The sequence below is a fragment of the Anabas testudineus genome, chromosome 15, assembly GCF_900324465.2.
Source record: "Anabas testudineus chromosome 15, fAnaTes1.2, whole genome shotgun sequence".
Classification (NCBI taxonomy): Eukaryota; Metazoa; Chordata; class Actinopteri; order Anabantiformes; family Anabantidae; genus Anabas; species Anabas testudineus.
In genome coordinates, this window is record NC_046624.1 from 21,818,679 (window position 1) to 21,835,987 (window position 17,309).

General features: G+C 42.1%; 1 protein-coding gene across 3 annotated transcripts in view; it reads left to right on the top strand.

Moving 5' to 3' along the window:
* Positions 1 to 2,430: 2,430 nt before the first annotated feature.
* Positions 2,431 to 17,309, top strand: part of ubr2 (ubiquitin protein ligase E3 component n-recognin 2) — a 32,109-nt gene continuing 17,230 nt past the window's right edge. For 2 of the 3 annotated variants that reach the window (XM_026354296.1, XM_026354297.1), the window contains exons 1-16: positions 2,431 to 2,563; positions 4,570 to 4,856; positions 4,964 to 5,042; positions 5,513 to 5,626; positions 5,698 to 5,828; positions 6,052 to 6,190; positions 6,291 to 6,353; positions 9,576 to 9,696; positions 9,787 to 9,888; positions 10,256 to 10,344; positions 14,096 to 14,194; positions 14,851 to 15,014; positions 15,447 to 15,546; positions 15,654 to 15,782; positions 16,238 to 16,421; positions 16,612 to 16,673. In XM_026354296.1, the coding sequence (XP_026210081.1) occupies positions 2,480 to 2,563; positions 4,570 to 4,856; positions 4,964 to 5,042; positions 5,513 to 5,626; positions 5,698 to 5,828; positions 6,052 to 6,190; positions 6,291 to 6,353; positions 9,576 to 9,696; positions 9,787 to 9,888; positions 10,256 to 10,344; positions 14,096 to 14,194; positions 14,851 to 15,014; positions 15,447 to 15,546; positions 15,654 to 15,782; positions 16,238 to 16,421; positions 16,612 to 16,673 (1,947 nt within the window). In that variant the 5' untranslated portion in view covers positions 2,431 to 2,479. Of the gene's footprint in view, positions 2,564 to 4,569; positions 4,857 to 4,963; positions 5,043 to 5,512; positions 5,627 to 5,697; positions 5,829 to 6,051; positions 6,191 to 6,290; positions 6,354 to 9,575; positions 9,697 to 9,786; positions 9,889 to 10,255; positions 10,345 to 14,095; positions 14,195 to 14,259; positions 14,359 to 14,850; positions 15,015 to 15,446; positions 15,547 to 15,653; positions 15,783 to 16,237; positions 16,422 to 16,611; positions 16,674 to 17,309 lie in introns of all 3 variants that reach the window. The other variant, XM_026354298.1, reaches the window with a different exon arrangement.

Consider the following 17,309-nt stretch of genomic DNA (forward strand, 5'->3'; position numbering starts at 1 on the left):
TTTCTACACCTGAAACTCTAAACCCAGAAGTCAACAGATGAGGTGAAGACAAACCCACATAAGAGGGTTGACGGAACCAAGATGAAGAGGGGGACCTGTGTTGGTCTGACAGGTCAGGAGAACCCTGGACTGGAGCTGGAAATAACAGGAGGTGCCAACGTAATCCAGGTGCATGTAAGTCAATCCACCCTCAGTTTGAATGTTTGTTTCAACCAGCTGGGAGTTCCAGCCAGGTGGAGCTTAACTCATCAAAATGTTTTTAACAATAATGATTAAAAAAACAAAACAAAACCAAAATTAAAAGATTTATAAATGAATTAAAGATAAAGTTATCTTATGTAAAATTTACAATATATTTAATTGTTTTTGTACTTTTAACACAAATACAGTTGGTGGAGAAATTCTTCAGGATATGTCTGAGACCTGAGACAAAGCCTGAAACTGTAACTAACTTAATAACAATGGCATCAGGACAGTCATAATTAAACACACATATGTTGGTGGTGAAAAATGTGACTGAGAAAAGACGTCAAAACACAAACTGCAGGACGCAGCTGAGTGTGTGTTCACACAGTACATCCAGTACTGTGTCTGTATATATACTTAGTATACTCTATGTATACCGTTTGACTGTCACACTGGGTTCACTGGTCTCCAGGTCTCTGAGTGTCCTCCAGGGTTTCCTCAGGTATCCAAGTCATCTGTGTCAGCAGCAGTAAAGGCTGCAGCTCAGTGGGCATCGTACTCCTGTGGTCGCTGGAGGCAGAGAAGAAGAAAACTGACAGGTGAGTTCAAGTGGGTTTCATCAGCCCACTGAGCACATCTAGATTCATCAAAGTCTTATTGATCCAGATTCTGTTCAGGAGTCCAGTCAGAGACCAAGTACAGAGGTCTGGCTGAGGATGATGATGGTGAAGAAGAGCAGGGAGCTTTTATTAGTCCAAACTAAATACCTCGACTGTGTGCCCTGCAGGAGACTCTGGATCAGTTCCTGGTGCTGCAGAGAGACCTGAACTTAGGATCAAGATCAGGGTGAGCTCACTTCACGGTGCTTGGCTTTCACATGTTCATTTTGAGCAGCACCAGTGATTCAGATTTACAACATGTAAACAACACAGTTCCACAGGAACTGGTTCTAGTTCTCATCAGGTAGACTGATACCAGAACCAGATCTGACTCAATGTGATGAGTATCAGGATCCTCGTGTTGTTTTATCAGGATCTGAAATTCTGTTTGTGTTGCTGGACTTATGTATGTCTTTTTATCCAGAGTCCAGACAGACCACCACAGGAACAAAAACCAGCAGAATCATAACCGGCAGAACAAAGAGCATCAGAACCAGAATCAACAGAACCAGGAACTACAGAACAAGAACCTGGAGAGTCAGGACCAACAAAATCAGGATTTATGGTCCATCCGAGCAGAGATGCAGCAGCTCCAGACTGTGGTCCAGCAGCTGGTGCAGAACAGGACTGACTCAGGTTAACAGATGTGAGTCTGAAAAGAGATTAATCCTGACTGGTCTGTAAGGACCAGATCGGAGGTCAAGAAACATGTGAACTCCACTTCCACAGAGAAGTTTGGATGTTTCATGTACCAGGGATCTGATCTGTACCAGTGTTCGGGAGGTGTTGAAGAACTGAACTGAACCAGATTTTGGATGCCTTGCCATCAGGGTACAGATGTTCCTGTATCTGTAAAGTTTGTTTGTTTGTTATCTGAGTTATTGGGTTAACAGTTGTGTCTGGTTTCTGGTTTCTCTCTCTAGTTTCTTCTCTGATGTCACATTTATTTGTTTAAAATCCAGCAAATATGTTGGTAAAATAAAATTTAATAATAATCACTTTGACCTGCTCTGTTCTATTATCTGCTTCTCATACTAACCAGATGCTACTTTCTACAGATACTTTCTGAGGAGGCTCAGGTCCTTCAACGTCTGCAGCATCATGCTGGGGATGTTCTGTGAGTCTGTGGTTCCAGTTTCCCCTTCTATGCTGTGGTCAGCTGGGGCTGCAACATGAAGACAATCCTTCCCACCCACTACACAGTGTGCTGCTGGACAGAGGAGCACGGTCAGCCAGGGACTCCACAGAGGACCACAGGAGATCCTTTCTATCTGTGACCATCAAACTGTACAACTCCCCCAGATTACCTGTATATCACAAAACCCCTGTGTGATTATGCACATAACTGAACCTGTTTATTGTGCAGCATATAAAGAATGTGTGTGAGTGTTAATGACATAAAAAAAAGTAAAATAGTATTAATGAAAAACTGTTGAAGTCAAACATAGGTGAATACAATAAAATATAATAATATATCTTGACATTCAAGATAAGATGTCCTAATATTAGGAGCGATCTTCCGCATCTACTGTGACGTTTAAACCCTGCTAAAGAAATAGGCCCCGCCTCCCCAGCTGTTGACGATTTCCGGTTCCGGTTCTTGTTGCCGCAGCTTCAGAGGAGAGGGAGGAAAGATGGCGGCGGTCGAGTCCGACAGAGATCCACCGTCCGCTTTATGTTCGGAATTTCTGAATTTCTCCGCCAAAGACACCGCGTCGGTAAGCGGCTTCTCGAGCTGTCAGCCCCGCTGACTCTCTCCTGTTTGGTCCCGGTGTCGGTCTGAGCTCTGTCATTTACGGAACGCGGTGCTTGGTAGTTTAACCTGCTGCGGGCTCGGCTTGTTTTTCAGCTAACGCTAACGCTCGGAGCGTAAAACACCTGGAAGATTAAAGGCGTCAAAAACATCTGTTCTGATTCTGTCATCCTAAACTTTCAGCTCAGACACAAACAGTAGGTTAGATTAAATATTATGGTCACGTTTCCACCGTTTAAACTCGCTGTTGAACGTTTATTTAACGTTTAAACGCTGGTGTTACAACAGATTGTGTGTCTATTCAATCTGAGACCCTGTATCTGATGGAAAGGCTCTGGTTTTATTTTCTTAAACATTAACATTTAAGTACATTTAGATTAGAAACACCGTCATTTGTGAATGTGGTGTTCTGACAGAGTCAGTACAGAAATACAGACGTTCTCTATGTGTGTAGTTAAACGTATTTGTACTAGATTGTACTATAACTTCTCTTCAGCATATCTGTGTCTGACAGCTTTAGTTACTAGTTACAGGTAGACTGAGTAAATATTTCTCATGAATACAAATGTGAAGCTGTTAATCAGTCCCACTAAACTGTTTTTGTCTCTAACCCTCTTACAGTTTTACTTAACTTCTTCTTCTCCTGCTGCAGACTTATCAGTATCAATAATGAATTCATGGTTCTACGCACAATTCCAAGGAAAATAGTGACACAAATAGTTATTCGGATATGTTTGAACAGATTTTAATTGTTTATTTTGGTCAGAATACTTTAATTGAAGATGTTGCGTTCCAATATAAATATTGAAAATCCAGACATCTGGTGATCTGACAGACCTCTAAATATGTGTAGTATCTGATTTTTTTACACTGGACTGCAGTGGATAAACTTCATTCTTTTATAACTTAGTGTATTTATATAGTGATTTAGTGTAACTGTGAACTTGCTGCAGTGTGACAGAAATAATAATAAACAGATATTACTCATGTTGTAGACAGATAGCAGAGAGCAGTCCCTTGACATGAGCATGAAGGGTTGTAGCTCATAATTTTGTTGTTCTGCTGCAGAATATCAAATACTTTTTATTATGATGTTTTACTATCGGAGATATATGATAAAAAAAAAAAGAGAATCTGGAAACAGGAGGAGATGGGGTCTGGAAGTTGAGTCATGGCAACTGGACTTTGTTCTTGTTAGGTTGAAAGGTTTCGGTACTCATCCAAGTAGCTTCATCAGTCTGAAGATTGAAACAATGGAAGGGTAGAATGTGAAGGATGCAATAGTCACACCTCTGCCAACCCCTCTTAACACCTAAAATGGGTCATTAAGTGTGTTCAACCTGGTGCAGGTGTGAATTGGTCCTGATCTTTCTGGGGATAGATGAAAGGGCAGCATGATAAATAGCAGAGGTTGTGTCTAAGTCCTCCACCTCTGTTGAGAGAGGGGGTGTTGAGGAGATAGGGTATGTGCACATCAGTACAGTATTTTCACTTGTAGTTTACTTATAGCTAGCCTCAGTAAACAGAACTTTTTTTTATTAGAAACCAGTTTCTGTGGATTAATCTAGTCACAGTTTACCAGTCAGAGCTTCTATTAAAATATCCGGTATTCGTAGGAGCTAGAAATTAGCTTGATGTATGTGGGTCAGTGTGTCAGCATGTTAAAACCGTGACAAAGCTGATTACTGAGGGTTGTTTACAGAGTTCAGTACGCTAAGGGTACTACAGTACAGTACACTACACTATAGGAGTACTATAGTACGATACACTACACTACAGAAGTACTACAGTACAGCACATTACACTAAAAAAGAACTACAATACAGTACAATATTTTTTTTTGAAAGTTTCAGATCACACATTGTAGGTGTAGGCTCGTGGACCTCCCAGTTTAGCTGCAGCACTGATTTCTGTAACTTTACTGTCAGTAACAACACCTCCTCCTCTTCTCCTCTTGGTCCTCCTCCCCAGCGGTGGCTGGTAGCATCTAACCTGGAGCAGGAGGTATACCGTCATTTGGCTATGTATGTACCCAGAATCCTTTGCGTGGGTCCAAATGGGGGTGTCAGCAGCAGGGAGGAGCAGAGGGAGGAGCAGAGGGAGGAGCTGGCATGTCAACTGCTCCTTTCGGCTCCTCTGGAGTGGCTCCTGCTGGGGGAGGAACCGGCTGCAGGCCTGGCTCAGCTGCAGGAGAACAACCAGCCATCCCCACTGTGTGGGCACGTGTTCAAGGTGGGGGAGCCCACCTACTCCTGCAGGTAACTTCTGTTTGTTGTCACCTTATCCCTCACTCATTGTTATAAACAAGTCTCAGTGTAACACAATACTGAAACAGGTGTTAATGTGTGTGTTTGTGTGTGTGTAGGGAGTGTGCAGCGGATCCGACCTGTGTTCTCTGCATGCAGTGTTTTCTGAGCAGCATTCACAAAGACCATCGATACAGAGTGAGTACACACACTTGCTGACAGGTCCAGTCAGACCCCGTTCCCTGTTGTTGCAGTTTACATGTCCGGAGCCAGCAGCTGTTGCAGTCCGGATCAGTCATCACAGATAAACTGGGCTGTTGGATAAAACTTTTAATCTGATTGTCTGTAATTATAGAGAACTGCTTATATTGAGTGACGGCAGAGGAAACGGTAATTGGAAAAGAACAAATCTAATTGAAACATGTACAGATGGAAATCTGTAATCTGAGATGCTGATTTGAACTCTAAGAAATAAGTTTTAGTCAAAAGATGTCCCCTCCAGAGTCATCTGCTCACATGTTAAAGGTTGACTTGTCAGCTGCTGCTGACAGCGGGACACTGAGCGTCAGTGGTAGGTGACTAACACACCTGACTGATGCCACACAACGTGTTTGTTGTGTAACATGCTGCAGAAACACTTCCAGTGTCACTTTGTGTGTGTGTTGTAGATGACCACATCAGGAGGTGGAGGTTTTTGTGACTGTGGAGATGCTGAAGCTTGGAAGAAGGGTCCTTACTGCCAGAAACACATCCCTACAGACAGCAACAGAGACAGTGAGGAGGTGAGATAGCTGTTAACCTGTTCTGTCTCTCTCAGTCACCTTGACCCACTGTAATCTGTTTGTCCCTCCAGGACCCGGTAGCTCAGCTCCCAGCTGACCTTGTTGCCCGTGGTTACAGCATCTTCTCCATTATCCTAAAGTATGCTGTGGACCTGCTGACGTGGGAGCAGGAGGACCAGCTACCTGCAGGACTAGAGCCACCGTACGCACACACACATCGTCAAAAACATATATAATCATTTCTCGTGCAGATGAAATGTCTTTATAAGAGAGACAACATGTGAGGTTAGACAGCAGCATTAATTAATCAGACTATTTAAAAGAGCCATAAAAACATCAGATAATGACATTTTGTGTCAGTGAATCTGTCAGCTCCTGTTTTCCATGGATGCTCTGCTACTTTCTATGTATGTGTCTATGCACAGAGAGAGAGGAGACATGTACTACTGCATGTTGTTTAATGATGAAGTCCACACGTACGAGCAGGTGATCTACACTCTGCAGAAAGCTGTCAACTGCAGCCAGAAAGAAGCTGTCAGCTTTGCCACCACTGTCGACAGAGATGTCAGTATCATTACATACACATGAGCAAGTTCATGTTATCAGCTGAAGGGTCCAGGTGATGCCACATTTGATAATGTTGACTGACTGTGTGTTGATACAGGGCAGGAAGTCGGTTCGATATGGAGATTTCCAATTCTGTGAACAAGCCAAGTCTGTGATTGTGGTGAGTGTCTGGGTACTGATCTGACACAGGGTGATGTCTTGTTGACTGATCCCCTGCAGGACGTTTCATTTAGGCTTTTAATGCTTTGGTCTTATACATAAAACCCTAAACTACATACAGACTGTATGTTAAGACACGACAGATACAGTTGGGTATGTGAATTACATAAATGAAATGGGAGAGAAGGAAAAGTAATTTATTTTTATAATGAAGTGGAATTGTGTATTTGGTTTAACATCTTGTAAACAGTAGCAGCTTTATTTCTCTTCTGAATGAAACAAATTTTTAATTTTAAACTTGAGTTTTACTTCTAAAAGTTTTGTAGTGTGTATGTGTATACGACTGATGACATCACAGTCTAGCGAGATCTCGCCCCAACTCTGAGTTTTTGTCTTTTTTTCCCAGCACAAACTGCGCTGCATATAAACATTGTTAGCTGACGGCTTAATGTTCATGTTTGTTTTGACACAAGAACATGTGAGAATTCCTGTTCTTGTGTGATTTGAACCACTTGTCAAATGTGTCTCCCACACACTACTCAGTCGTCAGGTATGTGCTGCTTCCAGACTGTCGAAGATTGAAATTTGTGGTCTGTGTTGGAAACAGTCTTTAGGTAAGGACTGAATGTTCTGACAGAAGACAAAACTGCAAATTCTGGGACAACGGGAAGAAACTCTCACGTCTTTTTGTGTAAAAACAAGCATGGGCTGGTTAGTGTAGTGGTAAGATCACCACCTTCCACGTGGGAGCCTGGGATTCGAATCCCAGCAGTGGCCTCCAGTAGGGGTCCTTAGGCAAGACCTCCTTACGCTTACCCTGCCTACCCCTGTAAGTCGCTTTGGATAAAAGCATCTGCCAAGTGCAATTGGTACCCACGGAAAAAAATGAAAACTGAAAACTAAAAATGTGCAGATTTTAGATGAGATGAGATGTTGGCTTCGTGGAGCCTACGTAGGAAACCTGAGTTAAAATAACTTACGGTAAAGATGTAGTTCAATTCAATTCAATTCAATTTTATTTGTAGAGCGCTTTTTACAATTGACATTGTCACAAAGCAGCTTTACACAACCAAAGAACAGTACATGATCAGTGTATGTGTATGAGTCATAATAATGTGATTGTCCCTGATGAGCAAGCCGAGGGCGACAGTGGCAAGGAAAAACTCCCTGAGAAGGCAACAGGAAGAAACCTTGAGAGGAACCAGACTCAACAGGGAACCCATCCTCATATGGGAGATTACATGCTGTGTAGGCAGCAGTCCAGTATAACAGTTAATGTCTTTTAAGTTAATATGGAGTCCAGTTAGTTATTGCAGGCAGACTTGTTCCATTCCTTGACTATCGAGCGTTGAGTCGAGACCTCCAAGAAACAGCTTCCGACGTCCGCCGAGGCCGGGACCGACATCATAGTAGCTTGTGACCAATCCAGTCTCCAAACGCATCCCAAGGGCAAACGGTGGATCCAGGCGACGAGATCTCCAGCCAGAAGTTGGGCATCAGGACGAGTCAGACAGGTCCAGAGGGCAAAGGGTGGAATGACGTGTAGCTCGACAGAGAGACAGGAAGAGGGAAAAGAGAGAGGGAGAGGGAAAGAGAGAGAAGAGGAGAGATTGCAGTTAGTTGTATTCACAGTCAGATAAAGTTTGAGGTGAATGTATATTTAGTGTAGTGCAGCAGGGACTCCGGCAGGACTAATTATGACAGCCTAACTAAAAGGGTGGGTTCAGAAGAAAACACAGACATGAGGGCGCACTGGGATGTAGAGCAACCAAACACTTCACCATCAACAAACCCGAGTGATCAGTGAGAGTTGGGAAGACAGCATCTAAACATACCAGTTCACCATAATGCTCTACGTCCATGAGTCCTTCCCAGATCTATTTACTCAAATGCTTGACTAAATAGGTAGGTTTTCAGCCTAGACTTAAACACTGAGACTGTGTCTGAGTCCCGAACGCTATTTGGAAGGCTATTCCATAACTTTGGGGCTTTGTAAGAAAAAGCTCTGCCCCCAGCTGTAGTTTTTAGGATACGAGGTACTGACAGGCAGCCAGCATCCTTTGAGCGAAGTAGGCGTGGTGGATCATAAGACACTAGCAGTTCACTTAGATAATGCGGCGCAAGACCATTTAATGCTTTAAATGTCAAAAGTAGTATTTTAAAATCAATGCGAAATTTCACGGGGAGCCAATGAAGTGTAGATAAGATAGGCGAGATGTGATCGTATCTTCTGGTTCGAGTGAGGACTCTCGCTGCTGCATTCTAAACTAACTGAAGCTTGTTTATGCACCTGGTTGAACAGCCAGACAGTAAGGCATTATAGTAGTCCAACCTAGAGGTGATGAAAGCATGGACTAATTTTTCTGCAAAAATCTTTAGTGACAAAATATTCCTTATCTTGGCAATATTTCTGAGGTGAAAGAAAGCTGTCCTGGTGACATTATCTACATGAGCTTCAAATGAAAGACTGGAATCTAGAATTACACCAAGGTCTTTGACTGTTGCACTAGATGTAACGGAAAGGCCATCTAGAGTTACGGTGTGGTCTAACATCTTGCTTCTAGCTGCAGATGATCCTATAACTAGTACTTCTATCTTATCAGGATTTAGCAGAAGGAAGTTAATTAGCATCCAGTCTCGTATATCCTTTACACATTGCTCAACTTTATTAAGCAGTTTGATCTCATCTGGTTTTGATGAAAGATATAACTGTGTGTCGTCAGCATAACAATGAAAGTTAATACCATGTTTACGGATAATGTTGCCCAGAGGAAGCATGTAGAGGGAAAAAAGCAGGGGGCCTAAAACTGAACCCTGTGGAACACCAAACTCCACTGGAGAGCATGTGGAGTAATCGCCATTTAGATCTACATACTGATAACGATCAGTCAAATAGGACCTAAGCCATGTAGTTAAGGTATTTATAGATTTGTTGTCATTGGTCTTTTGTAAATATTGTGAATAGTGTTTAAAATGGTTTTATGTGAATGCCTGGCAGTCTTAGGACTGGAATCTACAGTGCTCACACTTAACAATTTTCTCTGCCGACTGGCAGCAGAGACTGAGCCAGACTGAAAGCATCTAGGTCCAACCAGTTGTCACGGCAACCAAAATGATTCTGACTATTCATCTGAAGTCCTGATGTTTGGATTCAGTCTTTCTGCTTTTGTTGTTTGTGTAGCAGGTGAATTTACTACCCACTTTCTGTCTCCTCTACACCCAGAGGAACACCAGTCGTCAGTCAAAGCCTCTCAGGGTGCATGTGATGCATTCGTCTGTTGTTGCCCATCAGTGTTTTGCTCTGAAGGCTCTGAGCTGGTTGGGACAGATCATTCAGTACTCTGGTATGTCAGGATTCCACTTCTCATAATCCTGTGGTGTGTCATGTCTGAGTAACTGCTGTTGCATGATCTTACTGTGTTCGTGTGTGTCAGATGGTCTGAGGAGGATCCTGTGTCAGGTCGGTCTGCAAGGAAAAGGAGAGAACTCGTCTCTGGTTGATCGACTGATGTTGAATGACTCTAAGATGTGGAAGGGTAACGACACACAACACATACGTGTTCGTATGTTCTGTTTTGAACACACATTCTGTAACAGAACTGCATGAATGTGCAGTAACATGCGTTATGTTCTATATCAAACCAAACAAATTTGCTAACGTGTTTAAGAACATGTTATATGTATTAATGCCTGAGAAAACGATCATCCCTCATGCTGATTATAAAGCGCCTTTATATTCTCCTGTTGACGTCTTTATGAAATGTTTTGATGCCATTTCAACAAACTCTAAAAAACTCAACATGATTTAAATTCTTTTCTTTAAGGTTTTAAAAAGCCTTACAAATTCTGTGTGTGTGTGTCAATGTGTGTTGGTAGCACTGATTTCACCTGATCTGTCTTTAGGAGCAAGGAACATTTATCACCAGCTGCTGATGAATAGCCTCCTCATGGACCTCAAGTATAAGAAGATTTTTGCCATCCAGTTTGCCAAGGTAACATACCTGAACACACCTAGTCAAATTATTTTGACTCTTTCTAAAATGCAATAAAAAAACAAAATCTGTGATATGTTAATTTGCTTGAAGCCTTATTCATCTGACAAAAGTCCAGTTCAGTCTAATTCAACAGAACAACAACAGAAGTCAGTCAAGGCACTTTACAGTGTTTAAGGTTTAAGACCTTACAAAATATAACTGTATACAGAATTATATAGAAAACCCAACAAGCCCACTGAGCAGCACCAGGAGACAGTGGAGAGGAAAATCTCCCTTTAGAGGAAGAAACCTCCAGCAGAACCAGGCTCTTTCATAAAAAAAAAAACAAACAAAAAAACTAATTTAGAGTTTGGTGCTGCAACACCCTCAAAAAAGGTTGTGACAGAGGCAAAACAAAGTTTATGAAATATTCCAGTAGGACTATCTGGATGATTCCTCAATAAGCAGGTTAAGTGGCAACAGTTGAGGGGATCGTCAGAAACATTGACCAAAGATTTAGTCCTTGGAGGCAAACATGGGTTTTGACTCACCACTTTGTGCCAAACTGCATGAGAGAGAACAGTCACAAAAAGAATATTTCTTAATATGACATTTGAAAGAATTCTACTGTTTCACCATCTACAGTTCATAATACAGGGAGTGCAGAATTATTAGGCAAGTGAGTATTTTGACCACATCATCGTCTTTATGCATGTTGTCTTGCTCCAAGCTGTATAGGCTCGAAAGCCTACTACCAATTAAGCATATTAGGTGATGTTTATCTCTGTGATGAGAAGGGGTTGGTCTAATGACATCAACAGCCTATATCAGGTGTGCATAATTATTAGGCAACTTCCTTTCCTTTGGCAAAATGGGTCAAAAGAAGGACTTGACAGGCTCCGAAAAGTCAAAAATAGTGAGATATCTTGCAGAGGGATGCAGCACTCTTAAAATTGCCAAGCTTCTGAAGCGTGATCATCGAACAATCAAGCGTTTCATTCAAAATAGTCAACAGGGTCGCAAGAAGCGTGTGGAAAAACCAAGGCGCAAAATAACTGCCCATGAACTGAGAAAAGTCAAGCGTGCAGCTGCCAAGATGCCACTTGCCACCAGTTTTGCCATATTTCAGAGCTGCAACATCACTGGAGGTGTGCAATACTCAGAGACATGGCCAAGGTAAGAAAGGCTGAAAAACGACCACCACTGAACAAGACACACAAGCTGAAACGTCAAGACAGGGCCAAGAAATGATTTTTCTAAGGTTTTATGGACTGATGAAATGAGAGTGAGTCTTGATGGGCCAGATGGATGGGCCCGTGGCTGGATCGGTACAGGGCAGAGAGCTTCAGTCCGACTCAGACGCCAGCAAGGTGGAGGTGGAGTACTGGTTTGGGCTGGTATCATCAAAGATGAGCTTGTGGGGCCTTTTCGGGTTGAGGATGGAGTCAAGCTCAACTCCCAGTCCTACTTCTAGTTTCTGGAAGACACCTTCTTCAAGCAGTGGTACAGGAAGAAGTCTGCATCCTTCAAGAAAAACATGATTTTCATGCAGGACAATGCTCCATCACACGCGTCCAAGTACTCCACAGTGTGGCTGGCAAGAAAGGGTCTAAAAGAAGAAAAACTATTGACATGGCCTCCTTGTTCACCTGATCTGAACCCCATAGAGAACCTGTGGTCCATCATATATTGGTTTCACTGGTGAAAATAAATAATTGAAATGGGTATATATTTGTTTTTTGTTAAGTTGCCTAATAATTATGCACAATAATAGTCACCTGCACACACAGATATCCTCCTAAAATAGCTCAAACTAAAAACTACTTCCAAAAATATTCAGCTTTGATATTAATTAGTTTTTTGGGTTCATTGAGAACATGGTTGTTGTTCAATAATAAAATTAATCCTCAAAAATACAACTTGCCTAATAATTCTGCACTCCCTGTACAGTAAAAAGATTCAAGGACTCTGATAAAGAGATAAAGAAAGGATAACAAGATTTTAGTTTATATGTTATTTAAGAAAATGTCTAAGGATTAGGATTAGTGCAGACCAGAACTGTCACTATTTGGACAAAACATTTACAAATATGAGATGGCGGTTGAGGCAAATGGCTTCCCACCATGAGCCTGGTTCTTCTGAAGTTTTCTTACCCTAAAGGGAGGTTTTCCTCTCCACTGTTGGCTAAAGCTTGCTCAAATGGGATTGTTGGGTTTTCTATATAATTCTGTATACAGTTATACTCTGTAAGTTCTTAAACCTTAAACACTGTTAAGTGCCTTGAGATGACTTCTGTTGTGATTTGGTGCTATACAAATAAAATTGGATTAAATTATATTATTATATGTGAGACAAAGTTGCAGTAGAGAATTATGGCTCTTTCCATCTCAAACGTTGTCAGCTTTACTTGTTTAGCTTGCTGGTTGAGCCAGGGAGGAGGACAGGCTGTTTACTGATGTATAATATTATAATATATTTGTAGATGGTTTGAAGGCATGTAAAACCTCCATCCAACCCTAGGTGGGTCGCTCATCTTCTTCATGGAGGTGCCAGTCAGTTCACAGTGTGATCTGTGAGCTTCAATTGTTTACCCAGTTTACATTTAGTCTGAATGCCTGATGATAAGCTCCTGTCTGCAGTGTACCCGTGTCTGTAGACACACTGGGAAATTGTGAGGTTCTACTTGGTCATAACTGGCTACAGTTATGTAGCTTGTACACAAATCATTAGGCTACCAATGCACATTTTGTGTCCAATTTTGGAGACTGTGTCACCAGATTTTACAATTCGGTGCATCAGTGCACCCTCTTTTTTGTTTTAAGTTAACATTGCAAATCAGGTGAAAGACTGGGAGTGTGGGAGCATTTTAACTATGAACTGCAGCTATGATAAATAATAATAATAATAAAGATTATTTGGGTTCTGAGCTCATAGAATCTTGATACATGAACAGATCTTTCTACTGCTGATCCACTGATGACACACAGCCAACTTAATACTCAAGTTGACATTTATTCTTTATTAAGCCCTGGGAATTAAGAAGCCAATAATTTACTGTAACATATGTGAAATTGTCATAAAAGTGGAGAGACGCAATAATTTCGGGTCCCATCCTCTATTAGCCATAACAGGCTATTTGGCTAATTTCCTCATGGCCTAATTTACCACAGAGAATCTTAAATATAAACAAGTTCTGCTGTGCTTAGTGTAGTTTTGTTATGATTCATTTAGTGACCAAACAGAAACATTCTTCATTCTTTAACTTTTATTCAGACATTAGCTCAGAGAATAAGAGCAGAACTCAAAGAGAGTTCATAACATTGTGTGACCTATGGAAACAAGGCATAAGACCATATTTACAGAAATATAAAAAAATGTAATAATGGGACTTCATTTGGGAGTAAATAGAGCAGAGCCCAGACTAACATGATGGTTTTGATCTGATCTGATCTGATATTGACCGTACGGACCACAGAGGTCCATATTATGGGACCTGAACTTAAGCTTCAGATGTTACAAATATGAAAACATGAAGTATATCCATAAATGAATATTTTTTTAGTTTTCACCTCAGGACCTTGGGCTTCATGTGTGGAGACGGTAAACTTTGTACACATGTGAAGTCAGATAAGAATTTATATTTATAAATCCAGTAGTAGGAAAACCCAACTCTGTGTCTGGATCAGTTGGGTTTATTTTGGGGGGTGTTTTGTGGGCAGCAGTGACCTCTGACCCATAGGTGAAATGTTATCTCCCCCCCCCCCCCCAGAACTACAGACGCCTCCAGACAGATTTTATGGAGGACGACCATGAGCGAGTGGTGTCAGTGACGTCGCTCTCTGTACAACTCTTCACAGTCCCAACCATGGTGAGTACTTCTTGTCCTCTGTGCCTCCACACACCACCTCTCTTTCCTCTCTCCCCTGCTGGTAGAGTTATGAACGATTGCAGAGCGACTACGTGAAAGACGACCACGACTGTGAGTTCTCCATCACAGATCTTTCGGTACAAATATTCACCGTCCCCTCGCTGGTGAGTTCAGTGCATTTGTGTTGGAGCAGAGAAATTTTTAACAGGTTAATTCTTACCTCATCATTTTCACTGTGACGTCTTTTAGTTTTTACTTACTCTACTTATCATTTACAGTTTGTATTTCTTTTCATGAACCTCAGATTTATAGTTACTTTTTGTTTACCACAGTCAAGCACACCACAGTCTTGACACAGTCAGACTACACAATGAAATCCAAAATTAAGAAACATTTTGACGTGATTCAAACATGGATTCCTAGTCCTGTATTAAGTACTGTCTTTCACTTTACTATTCCTGACTGCTAACCATGTTTGGTTTTATTTCAGTAAAATTGCCCTTTAATTGAGAGTGTCAGAAGCAGTGTTTGGATTTAGTATTGGATTGTGTGTGTGTGTGTGTGTGTGTGTGTGTGGGTGTGTGTGGGTGTGTGGGTGTGTGTGTGTGTGTGTGGGTGTGTGTGTGTGCGTGCGTGTGTGCGCGTGCGTGCTTCAGGCCCGGATGCTGATGGTGGAAGAGAACCTGATGACCACCATCATCAGGACATTTGTTGACCACCTCCGTCACCGAGACCTGCAGGGACGCTTCCAGTTTGACCGCTACACTGCTCAGCAGGCATTCAAGTTTGGACGAGTCCAGAGCCTCATTGGAGACCTTAAGTGAGGATAAGCTATACACCTGTTACACTGCAGTTAGACAGATGGATATAGCGAAGTCAGTGGTTAATGATTAATTCGTTAATCAGTGTTACACAGGTTTACTAACTGCCACGTATTATATAACAAATGCACCTTGTTAACATGAAATGAAAAAAAAGTACTAGTGTAGCTTTTTTACTTAGTTACTGTACTGTGGTGTCCCTGAGGCTTCACTGTGGTGTCACTGTGACATCATTGAGGCTTCACTGTGACGTCATTGAGGCTTCACTGTGGCGTCATTGAGGCTTCACTGTGGTGTCACTGGTGGTGTCCCTGAGGCTTCACTGTGGCGTCACTGAGACGCCTCCATGGTGGCAGCGAGGCATCATGATAGCATCATCGAGGCAGCTTCACTGTGGCCATTCTCCCAGTAAAACCAGTGTCTGTGTACAGGTATGTCCTGATCAGCTGTCCGACTGAGTGGAGTGATGAGCTCAGGCTCAAGTTTCTTGAAGGTCTGGATGCTTTTCTGGAGCTGCTCAAGTGTATGCAGGTATGTCCACACTTGAAGTTCACACAGACAGGTACAACCTGTCTCTGTGCTTCTGATCCTGCCTGACTGCCTGATCCTATGTGTCTCTGGTTCTGATCCGGTTTCAGGGTATGGACCCGGTGGTGAGACAAGTAGGGCAGCACATAGAAATGGAGCCAGAGTGGGAGGCAGCGTTCACGCTGCAGATGAAACTGACTCACATCATCTCCATGATCCAGGAATGGTGCTCGACTGATGTGAGTCAAACGTACAACAGCATGAACAGGACTATTAGCGTTTAAACAAACAGGGTGACTATGGAAATATGGGATGGTATTATCCGAAAAGGGTATTTGCAGCATTAGGTGAGTTTTGTTATCTGTTACTTGTGTCTTACACTGCCAAAGAACAGATATCTGTAGCTACTGTCTTTTGTATTAGTCTATCTTTTTCAGCTGGTCAGGTTGTTGGTCTTACATCTCATGGCAAGCACTGTTTTGTTAATTTCAAAGACGCAGTCCTCAGTGTTCACCGTTGGTAGATCAGCTTGTGCCGTATTCATGATGAAGCTGTTGTTCATTTCAGTAAACTGAATGTCTCTGGTTTTTGAACACGATTAAAATAAACATGTGAACTGATCTTGTTAGTTACAGCCTGGATTTGTATTAACTTATGTCTGTGTGTTCATCATTATTTTATTTCTGTGTATCAGGAGCGGGTGCTGATTGAGGCCTACAGGAAGTGTCTGACCGCCCTCAGTCATTGTCATAGCGGCCTCTCAGACGGCGAGCAGCCAATAACACTGAGTCTGTCTGGTCACAGTGTGGACACGTTCAGGTACCAGGTGTCTCAGGACAAAGTGTCCATACACCTGCCGGTCTGCAGGCTGCTCGCAGGTAAACATTTCCCAGCCCAAACCCCCTCCCCTGATTATAAACCAGTTATTATATATTCATAGACTGGTTGAACTGGTCAACGGGGTGGTTATTTCAAGAGTGATGATAAAATGTTAATAAGCTGCACTGTCATCTTCTCTTATTGATGATAAATCTGACACTTAATGACACTGATACTGATCGTTCTCAGGTCTCCATGTTCTCCTCAGCAGAACTGAAGTGGCATCTCATTACCCCAAGCAGCTTCCTCTGGTCAGTAGCTAAATGTACCTCATGATATTTTTGATATATAATGGCTGAAGCCAGACTTATACTTTCACCACTGTACACAGAAGCCAGACGTATACTTTCCCCACTGTACACAGAAGAGCACAATGAAGGACACATTCACATACATGATTCTTTTTCACATGTATGTCACATTCAGCAATCCACAGTTTATTGAAGGCACAGTATAAATCCACAAATAGACATCACTGTGGTGACAGTGTTCGTCACTTGTCGAGGTAGAGAAGAAGATGCAGCCCAGTTTAAGCCTCGAAGGTTCTGGTTTTTATCTGTTAGCTGTTCCTTTAGCTGCTCCATCTCCATTTCAGACTTGGACAGGATTCTGGATTGTAGATGATTAATGCAACTGCTGATTGTAGCAGTTGAGGCTCTTCACTTTCAATCTTTTCAGCTTTTGTCCTTTCTATTAGACAGTAGAGTAAAAGTCCAGTTTAGTGTTTAAGAGAGATTTTAACAAGGGTTGAATATGTGTGACTGGGAGAGTTCTCTACAATCATCCATTTAAATGTTCAGACATGTGAACCATCACCTCCTGTCATGCTCTTCACCTGTATGATGAATAGGAATAGTTGGACATTTGGGAGTCAAAGCCTTCTCCAC